The sequence below is a fragment of the Glycine max genome, chromosome 18, assembly GCF_000004515.6.
Source record: "Glycine max cultivar Williams 82 chromosome 18, Glycine_max_v4.0, whole genome shotgun sequence".
In the NCBI taxonomy this organism is placed as follows: Eukaryota; Viridiplantae; Streptophyta; class Magnoliopsida; order Fabales; family Fabaceae; genus Glycine; species Glycine max.
The window spans coordinates 48,654,585-48,664,817 of record NC_038254.2 but is presented as its reverse complement, the minus strand read 5'-3'; the positions used below and the strand labels follow the sequence as shown (position 1 = coordinate 48,664,817).

The 10,233-nt window shown below is 33.7% G+C and overlaps 1 protein-coding gene and 1 non-coding gene across 3 annotated transcripts; one reads left to right on the top strand and one right to left on the bottom strand.

Annotated features, from left to right (window-relative positions):
• Nucleotides 1–704: 704 nt before the first annotated feature.
• TRNAA-AGC (transfer RNA alanine (anticodon AGC)) lies at nucleotides 705–777 on the bottom strand. The gene has a single exon. It is a non-coding gene; the product is annotated as a tRNA-Ala (tRNA).
• Nucleotides 778–920: 143 nt separating this feature from the next.
• On the top strand, nucleotides 921–9,980 carry LOC100776508 (uncharacterized). Of its 2 annotated transcripts, XM_003552208.5 has the most exons (24): nucleotides 924–1,099; nucleotides 1,225–1,355; nucleotides 2,068–2,152; nucleotides 2,291–2,344; nucleotides 2,700–2,791; nucleotides 2,930–3,033; nucleotides 3,984–4,059; nucleotides 4,647–5,097; nucleotides 5,662–6,000; nucleotides 6,093–6,296; nucleotides 6,393–6,491; nucleotides 6,581–6,653; nucleotides 6,752–6,879; nucleotides 6,995–7,283; nucleotides 7,376–7,614; nucleotides 7,705–7,829; nucleotides 7,977–8,094; nucleotides 8,251–8,306; nucleotides 8,409–8,502; nucleotides 8,591–8,780; nucleotides 8,899–8,970; nucleotides 9,044–9,153; nucleotides 9,237–9,299; nucleotides 9,715–9,980. In XM_003552208.5, the coding sequence occupies exons 1-24, from the start codon at nucleotides 1,052–1,054 to the stop codon at nucleotides 9,820–9,822; spliced, it is 3,348 nt and encodes a 1,115-aa protein (XP_003552256.1). In that variant the 5' UTR covers nucleotides 924–1,051; the 3' UTR covers nucleotides 9,823–9,980. The 2 variants fall into 2 exon arrangements, with proteins under 2 accessions (XP_040867635.1, XP_003552256.1); XM_041011701.1 differs by lacking the exons at nucleotides 8,899–8,970; nucleotides 9,044–9,153; nucleotides 9,237–9,299; nucleotides 9,715–9,980 and having other exon boundaries at nucleotides 921–1,099; nucleotides 8,409–8,499; nucleotides 8,587–8,774.
• Nucleotides 9,981–10,233: the final 253 nt, after the last annotated feature.

Here is a 10,233-nt window from a genome sequence, read left to right as displayed (position 1 = left end):
ATTTAACTTCAAAATTCAAATTTAAATAATTTAATTTATATCTTTATTATTAATATTTTTATAATTTTATTTTATATTTATTTATAAAATACTTGTACAATATATGGATAGAAAAGAAAAATGTCAAAGTCACAAATTAAATATAGGTTAAACTAATATGCAAGTTCTTGAACTATTTAATATTTTTTAATTAAGTTCCTGAAGTATTTTTTTCAATTGGTAGCTTGAATTGTATTTGTTTTTTTTAATTAGATTCATAATTTTTTATTAACAAATATAAGTTATTTGTTTGTTAATTTTTGTTAGTGGGGATTAAAACCGAATTAAAAATAAATATAAATTTAAGGATTCAATTAAAATATAAAATAATCCAAAGACCTTTTTAAAAATGCTAAATAGTTTAGATGTCTAATTTAAAAAATATCAAGTCTCTTGATGCCCATATTCTCACTTCTCCAAGTTGAAAATACTAGTTTAAAACGTGAAGTGAAAATATAATGTGGATGACGACATGAAGCGATCGAAGAACATACGAATTATGGACCGACCTAGTACGGTAATTGTAATGTACAATTTTGTAAAAAAAAACACAGATATGTAGCAGCCAAGAAATATGAATGGATACAATATCAATATATAAACAAAAATAATGAAGTGACAAATAAAAACCAAAGTTCGAATCGTTACAAAAATTTTAACTTTATTGGAGATGCGGGGTATCGATCCCCGTACCTCTCGCATGCTAAGCGAGCGCTCTACCATCTGAGCTACATCCCCATTTAATGTTATTGATGTAATTTATAGATAAATATTTTTAAATAATCAAATTGAATTTATTTTAAATTTAAATAAAAAGGTGTTATTGAACAACTATTGCATTGGTATTGACCTGCAGATGAGCTAAAGAATAATAATAATTAAAAAAAATAAAAGAGTTTGATTTTTTATGCTAAAAGAAAATTCGAAGCTTTGGAATGATCATCAGTCCAACATAACAAATCAAACTGTGGAAGACAACCTACGCCCAACAACAACAACATCGTAGGCATCCATGTTTGCCAAGAGGTTGTTGCACAAGGCTGTGCTGCACCATTCCAACGTAAATTCCAAAATAGAATAAAAAAAATCCTTTTTTTCTCATCCAACTTCATTTTTCTTCTTCTGGGTTTCCTTTTGTTTTTCAAAAAATTCTTCTTTTCTGAGTTTGGGTTGTATTTTGTTCAGCATAAGTTGCAGCATGGCGGTTTGCAGGGAAATGAGTTGGATCCCAGAATTGTGATTCACTATGGCATTCCATCGACTGCTTCAGTTCTCGCCTTTGACCCCATTCAGCGACTTTTGGCTATTGGGACTTTGTCAGTTCTCTCTCTCTCTCTGATTTTATTGTTAATTGTTATTGTTTTTTATTGATTGGGTATGTTACAGTACTTTTAAGTTACAATATTGTTAAATAATTTTTCATTTAATATTTATAGTACTGTTGTTGTTTAGTAACTGCAGTCTGCTTTGCTCCTGTTGCATAACCAGGTTAAAAAACGAAAATGGATTCAATAATTTAGAAAAATTTAATCTGGGGTTATTCTAATTATCCGTGGTAACTGATAAGTAATTTAAAGTTGCTCTTTTTCATTTATTCTATAATTGTTTTAGACAAGTGTTATTTGGTTAAGGTGAATTCAGATATTTAGGGGGGGAACATCTTGGTGGTTATGTTCTTTCTAACTATCCTTGATAAATAAGTAGGTCAGTTCTTTCAATTCTGAGGAGGCTTTATTTTTGCTGGTGTGTAAGGGAGGGAGGGTGTTTCCTAAATTCATTTTTTCGTATTAATGTTTATTTTGGTTCTTTTGGTTAGAAACATGCATGTCATAGTCATAAGAAACAGTTAAGAGAAAGTCCAACTGACATAACTCTTGTATATGTTTAGCCGGTAAATGTAGTGATGACATAACCCTTTTATTATTGTAATGGACAATGCGTGATTCTTCAAATGTAGTGATGACTGAATATGAGGCAAATGGATGTTTATAGGATGTGAGTGTTTGATTGCTTGTAGCTTAATGGCAGGGATGGAAGACTTAAGGTGATAGGGGGAGATAATATAGAAGGACTTTTGGTTTCTCCTAAGCAATTGCCTTACAAATACTTGGAGGTAAGTGGCATTGGACTTCTCAAATTGATATGCAGTTAGATCTTGTTGGGTTTTCTATGATACAAAATTATCAAATTTTTAGCCATCTAAGCTTATGTGAGTGGCATATTGATGCTTGGATTCTTTTGGCATTTGCAGTTCCTGCAAAACCAGGGGCATTTAGTTGGTGTCTTAAATGACAATGATATCCAGGTAAGTTTCTGTTTGTGTTGATACATTTTTCAAACAAAGGCATTTGCCTGCCTCTCCTGCTCTCTTTCCCCCTAGATAGCCTATATAGTGCGGTTTTCATCACTCCTTAAGACCTATCATTGATATCTGAATTGTGTGGTTGTTTTTCTGGCTTCTTTTCTTACCATTCATTATTAATTGTAGAATGAACAATAATATCTGTGATTGTTTATGAACGGGCACTCTAGCATGTCAAGTTATGGTTTATAATTTATATCAGTAGGGTGATAGACTTTTAGTTCCTTGCTTATTATAGGTGTTATAGTTTAGCACATTTAGTTAGTCTTTTTATCTTTTTTTTTAACAATTTTGGCAGGTTTGGAATCTTGAGAGCCGGAGCCTTGTTTGTTCTTTACAATGGGAGTTCGATATTACTGCTTTTTCTGTAATCAGCGGTTCACATTTCATGTAAGTTACTGTTAGTGAAATACTTATATTCAGTAAATCTGTATATTTTTCCTCTTGTTTGTAGTAGTAGTTAGCTGCAAATGGTTGTGATTACAAGGCACTTGATTAATACCATTACTACTCTGTTATAATGTGCAGTTATGTTGGAGACCAGCATGGCTTATTTTCTGTGATAAAATTTGAAGCTGAGGAAGGACAACTTTTGAAGTCATCATACAATTTGTCTGCAAAATTTCTAAGGGGTATTTATTTTTTGTTTTTTGTTATCATGATTGATAAATAATACATAATATATTGCATTCTCTTAAGCCATACATGCAATCTGTCAATCTTAGTCAATCATAAATTCTCAAATACTCTTTTGAGATGATAGGAACTGAAAATCACTGGGTATTATTTATGGAACAAAAAGGGAGCTTAAAACTGAGAAAAATCCTCAGGAAAACACAGAATCAGTAACAAAATAGATGAAAAAAGGATTAATTACTCATTTGGTCCCTATACCTGCACAATCTCTACATTTTAGTCTCTACACATACACTTTTCAATTTGCTTTAGTCCTTCCAAAATTGTAGGGACTAAATATAAATTAAGAAGTGTATGTATCGGGACTAATTGGCTAAACGAGTTAAAAAGTGTACTTGTAGGGGCTAAAATGAGTAATTTCTAGGTGTAGGACTAAAACATAAAGATTGTGTAGGTATAGGGATCAAATGGGTAAACATAGACAGAAATTGCTATAAAAAAAAATATACTTCCAATGAATATTCAGGATTCATCTCTCTCCCTCTAATCATAGATCTTCTCCATTCACATACTGACAGCTGTCTGTTCTTTATGCACACAGCTCATCTGTGATTCAGTATCAAATAAATATTCTATCATTACTTTCTTTCGCTGCTTCCATCACATATCCCTTACTCTCTCCCTTATTTCTCCTAGTGTAGACTTGTTTCAATACCTAACACTCTTATCTTTTGCATGGAAATTATGTTGGACTTCTTGGACAAGGGAAACATGGTCAGCACTAAGATCAATAATGCTGAGTCACAATACATTATACATCTTAAATGACCACTATATTCAAATGTCTTATTCAGATGATTCATACATCTGTGCTTCACATTTATACTTATTTGATTTTCTTTGATTTAAAAACTGCTCATTGTCATTGTTTTATTCCCTTTGACAGAAGCTGCAGGCTTTTCAGAACCCAGTGAGCAACCAATCATTGGAGTTCTTTTGCAACCTTCTTCTTTTGGGAACAGGCAAGATATAAGTATTTCATACAGCATTTCAGCCTTACTTCTCTGTCTGGCACATTTATAAATTGGATTTTTACTTGACAGCTACTTATTGATTTGGAAAATTGAAAAATAAGATTTTGTAAAATGAGAGTATAACTTCCTAGTTGAACATTCATATTTTTTCTTTTTTCACTGTCAATATCATTTCAAATAATTTCTCAGATTTTCAAAATTACTACAAACATTTGATGAACTTGCAGAGCCAACCTCCAAAGAAGTTTGTGTAATTTGTCATGGCTGTATATATTCTTAGAGACAGCATTGCATGATTTCATGAGTGGCTTGTATCTAAATCTTTGAACTCTGAATGAAATGATGGGTGAAATATTTCCAGCCAGCAAATGTTTCCATCAGTATTCAACACAGTCATGACTCTTTCTATATGAGAAGGGGTTGTTAACTTGAAGGCTTGTGAAGAAATCTTGACAACTATACTTATCATATTTTTTTTATCTGCCATATTATTAGCATATTCCGTATACTTGTCTGAGATCTGATATTACATAGTTGAGTAAAAAAAAGTATACTCATTATGCTCAATTTTGCAGACTCTTAATTGCATTTGAGGATGGACTGCTTATTCTTTGGGATGTTTCTGAAGCTAGAATTGTGTTCCTTGGTGGTGGAAAAGATCTCCAATTGAAGGATGAAGATGGTAACTCTTCTTCCGAATCGGGCGCCAATCCTCCAGCTGATATTGTAGAACAAAATCTAGGTGACAAAGAGATAACTGCTCTTTGCTGGGCATCTTCTACTGGGTCCATTCTTGCTGTGGGATACTTAGATGGAGATATCCTTCTCTGGAACTTGTCATCAGCAGCACCTTCTAAAGGCCAACAAACTTCAAAAAATGTTGTTAAGCTACAACTTTCAACTGAAGAAAGAAGACTCCCAGTCATAGTCTTACAATGGTCAAATAGCCATAAATCCCAAAGTGATAGTGCTGGACAGTTGTTTGTCTATGGTGGCGATGAAATTGGATCTGAAGAAGTTTTGACTGTGAGTTATTTGTTTGTCTGTTTCTAATTTCATTTTAAATTGTTTTTTATTGGTTTTATTGGCAGTTGCTTCTGAATTTTGATAAACTATACAGTTTACTAAAATATGTGATACATTCAAAATTGGTCCAAAGTTGTGATTCAGGCATTCTTTTTATGTTTCATCATACTTAAAATCCCAAATGTATTGAAGAAATATTTTACTTAGACTCTACAGGATACATAAAGTAATGGAAAATTCCTTATGATGTTGTTAATATGGTTGAGCACCACCCAGTCTTTATAAATGTTAAACAAATATTTATATTAATGCAGGCTTACCCTCTGATTAATAAATTGAGCATCCCCCCATATGTTTTCATTATTTCTTCCCATATATTCAGTTAGTTTATGGTAAAGTTTAAGCAATGGTTATTTTTGAATAAATGTGATGTTGACTTTGTTGTAGGGATTTCAGGTCACTTGTTACTGTTGCTTTGATGGGCAGTGTTTCTACATGTTAAAATGTTTTCTTAGCATGTCTATATTGTTTCCCTAAACTTTAGAGTGTCTCTCTTCATTACAGGTTTTAACTCTTGAATGGTCATCTGGGATGGAGTCCGTAAAATGCACCAATCGTGCAGACCTTACACTTAATGGCTCTTTTGCAGACTTGATTTTACTGCCAAGTCCTGGAACAATGGGGTTGAGCAGCAAAGATGAACTTTTTGTACTGACAAACCCTGGACAACTACATTTGTATGATAATGATAGTCTGTCCACATTAACATCTCAGCCAAAGAGGACGCCATCTGTTTCTGCTGTGGAGTTTCCAGTGCTAGTACCTATTGCTGATCCATGTTTGACTGTTGCAATACTTATCAGGTTGCCCAGTAAGTCAAATTCATCAAAAATTCTCACTGAGGTAATTTATTTGTCTGCCTGTAGTTTCTGTCAAACCTGGCTGCTAATTTGTGTATTATATGATTTTTTTATCAACTTATTTCTTTATCTTAGGTAGCCTCAGCAATGAGAACTGGCTCAAGGCCTGGATCAGCTCCTTCAAATTGGCCCTTGACTGGGGGTGTTCCCAGTCTATCATCCACGGCTAAAGGTGCTGTGGTTGAGAGAGTTTATTTTGTGGGTTATTCTAATGGATCTGTCCTTGTGTGTGATGCCACACATGCAGTCTTATCTTATATTTGCTACATAGAGGGAGAAGTAAGCATTCCACGTCTATTTTATCCACACAAAAAAAGGACAATGTCCTTACTTTTCCACATATAAAATGTCACAAATCTCCTGTGTGTTTGGTAGGTGAATGGTATAAAAGTGGCTGGTTCAGATGCTCAAGTGACAAAATTGGACTTCTGCTCTGTTTCCTTACTGTTGGCTGTGGGCAATGAATGTGGTCTTGTGAGATATCTTTCGTAATATGTCGTTCTATCTGACACAATGCAATATTTGTTCTGTACTGACTTCCTTTGCTGTGATGACTTTAATAGGTTCGCATTTATGACCTCAAAGGCCACTCTGGTGGACGAAATTTCCATTTTGTCACAGAAACAAAAAGTGAAGGTGATCCCTAGATGTTTCTCGCCATCATGGAAGGCTACCTTCTTCATTTATGTTTTTTTGCCCTTGACTTATGCTGTGCTGCTAAACATGTATTGCAGTCCTTGATGCTCCACAAGGAAAAGGACCTTATTGTAGCTCTGTCTTTTCTGTTCTGGATTCTCCTGTGCAAGCATTATCATTTGCAAATTCTGGAACCAAACTTGCTATTGGGTTTTTAAGTGGCCGTGTGGGTATCATCTGACTACTTGTTAATTCACCTTGTCTTTCTTGTTCTTATATGATCATAAGTAAAAGTGTCCGATCTCTCAATTGATTCATCTTGGATAATTGCTTCTTTCCAGATTGCAGTCTGTAATATGACTTCATTGTCAGTTTTGTTCTTGATTGATGGTGTACCTAGCTCTAGTTCACCAATTACTTCATTGGTTTGGAAACAAGAAGCATATTTTCTAAGTGGTGTGAATAGTTTAAAGCAATCAGAAACAGATTCAGGCAACTCTCTTGAAGAAATACTATTTGTGTTATCCCGGGATGGAAAAATTAATATAGTTGATAGTGATAGTGGAAAAATTATCTGCAGTCGGCCATTACAAGTGAAGGAATCCACTGCAATTTCAATGTATGTTATAGGCAAGTACAAGTTTCATCAAGAACACAACATATTTTCAGTTTTATTGCATTTAGCATATCATTGGAAATTCTAATAGATTTTTGTACCCCAGAGGGTAGCATCTCAGCGTCTGAAGCATCAAATGACAAGCTGCAGGAAGAACCTGTGAAGAATACTGCTGATGCTAGCCCTGATGAGGAGGAAGAACCCTTATCAACTAGGGTAAATTCATCAGAAGCTGGTCTGCCCTCTTCAGAAAGCTCACACTCTGGAGATTTACTGTTGGATCCACTTGTTCTGCTATGCTGCGAGAATTCATTGCGCTTGTTCTCTGCAAAATCTTTGATACAGGTTCTTGAGTTCATTATCACTTCACAATTTGCATTCACATTGTAAGTCTGTATGCAAATGAGTTTGACATATATGGTATACTCTTTACAGGGACATAAGAAACCAATTAAAAAAGTGAAACATTCTAAATCTTGTTATTGGACTACATTTTTTAAGAAAGATGACAAAGTTTATGGGCTTCTATCATTGCTTCAGACTGGAACATTTGAAATCAGGTGAAAGTGCTAGTTTTTTTTTTTTCTTTTTCTGAAGGGTTGGGGGTGTATTTTCAATAGGACTATATGGATTCTAGCAAAAAAAAAGTTGCTTTGAAATACTAAATTCTTGGTGTTCTCCCTTATTTTGCCCTTGGCTTTGAACAGGTCTTTACCAGATTTGGAATTGGTTGCGGAAAGCTCTTTATTGTCAATTTTAAGGTGGAATTATAAAGTGAATATGGATAAAACCATGTGTTCTGATGATCATGGACAGATAGTACTGGTACAATACTCTCTAGAACTTTCAAAATTGTCAGGAATTCCATTCCTCTGGATAGTGTAAAACATATTTTAGTATTCTGGCCAAAAACATTTAGTAAAATTCAAAGTATACAATTATTGGTCTTCAAAGCACCCATCTTATATTCATAACTTACAGGCTAACAGTTCTGAATTAGCATTCATGTCATTACTGGCTGGCGAAAATGAATTCAGGTATATTTGTTATCCTGTAATGAAGAGATAACATTGTGGACATCTGGTTAAACTGTAGAAATAAGGAAGAAAAACTTGAATAACAATTCTATTCTGTTTTAGTAATCCGGAGCATCTGCCTTGTCTTCATGATAAAGTTCTTGCAGCCGCTGCTGATGCTGCCTTTAGATTCTCTTCAAATCAGAAGAAAAAACAGGTATGAGGTTCTCTGATTTGCCTTATTTGTCATCCTAATGTTCCCACCATTGAAAAGCTGTTTGATTAGCTTAACTGTTTTGGCACAGACCGTGGTGCCGGGGATTCTAGGTGGTATTGTCAAAGGGTTTAAAGGAGGAAAAACCACTCCAACAGATGTGACTAAAATTCCAACCTCCAATTTTGGTCATTTGGAAGACATTTTCTTTAAGCCCCCCTTGCCTGATTCACCTCCAACAGTGGCAATCCCAGATAATAAAGAAGTGGAGCTTGATATAGGTTTACATTTTTCTTTAAACATTTAGTGTTTTTTATTTTTTATAATTTGAATACTTTCACACTTTGAAGTTTGAACTTTAAAAAACAAAGCCTCAAAACATGCTATATTTTGGCACAGATGACATTGAAATAGATGAGCCCATACCTAAGGCTTCTACTTCATCTCCTGATGCTAAAAATAAACAGAAAGGTAAATCACTTTCAAAACATATATCACATTTTAACTACAAAGATTAGTGACAGTTTCTTCCTTCTACCTGCAGATAAGTTGCAAGATAGAGAGAAATTATTTGAAGGAGGGACCAATAATGATGATATAAAGCCAAGACTTAGAACACCTGAAGAAATTATGGCTACTTATAGAAAAACTGGGGTAATGCTAAGCTGACTATCCTTTCTGTCTTTTAACACTATTGATTTCGATGTGTTAATTTATTAATCAATGCCTGGTTTCAGGATGCTGCTTCAGTTGCTGCCCAAGCAAGAAACAAGCTTATGGAGAGGCAGGAAAAATTGGAGGTAGAAATTTGTCTGATCTCATCATGCCAACTTGCATAACTTCTACAACAAAACTTTGTTGCTGTTAATTCTTCAAAACAAACATGGATAGTCGTAATAATTTTTAGGGACTAAAAATAAATAAAAAAAGTTCAGGGACCAAAACAAAAATATCATATTTCCAAGAACTAAAAGCATGTTTAAGTCGACCTTTTTTTCCCTCTTAAACATTATAGACCCTCGGTAGTCGTTGCTTTGACATGGAAGTTGTCATTTGTCTAGTTTTCAACTATTATTGTTAATTATAAACATCTTTGTTCACTCTCTACTCTCTAGTTTTTAGTACATGGATCATAGATTTCTTATGTTGAAAGTATCATTATCATTATTCATAAACAGTGTCAAAATAAACTATTACTGTTCAAATTTGATTCAGAGAATCAGCCAACGTACTGCTGAACTGCAAAGTGGAGCTGAAAATTTTGCATCATTAGCAAATGAGCTTGTCAAGACCATGGAAAGGAGGAAATGGTGGCAAATATAGAAGAAAAAAAATTGTCCGTATGAATTGTATGTATTTATTGTCTTGTATATTATATATATTTTTGTGGCTGCTGGCGTTGTTTTTGTTTCATTTGTTGTCAAATAGTGGTTAGTGATTCTTTATTACTAGAATTATGCCATTATTTTTTTCTTTTGCCATTATTCAAAATTGATATTTGAGGATTAGTTAATATAACTCTTAAAAAAATTACTTTATATAAAAAGAGTAATAATGTCTTGAGAAAGTTGAGCTTGATATCTTTCTGATAATAGATAAGAGCTATTAATTCATGACTAGCTTTCTGATTTATGTCATGTATCTTTTAATGCTTGTGCAGGCAACCTCATCGAGTTTTTTTTTTTTTTTTTTTTTTTGAAAAAGCAGGGTTTTATGAATGTTATTTTCTTACAT

Excerpts from the sequence above, each read along its gene's own strand:
- LOC100776508 (XM_003552208.5), top strand. The coding sequence starts at position 1,052 with ATGTTTGCCAAGAGGTTGTTGCACAAGGCTGTGCTGCACCATTCCAAC. Across the intron at positions 6,001-6,092 it reads CATCAAAAATTCTCACTGAG|GTAGCCTCAGCAATGAGAAC; the intron begins GTAATTTATTTG and ends TCTTTATCTTAG. Across the intron at positions 8,503-8,590 it reads CAAATCAGAAGAAAAAACAG|ACCGTGGTGCCGGGGATTCT; the intron begins GTATGAGGTTCT and ends GTTTTGGCACAG.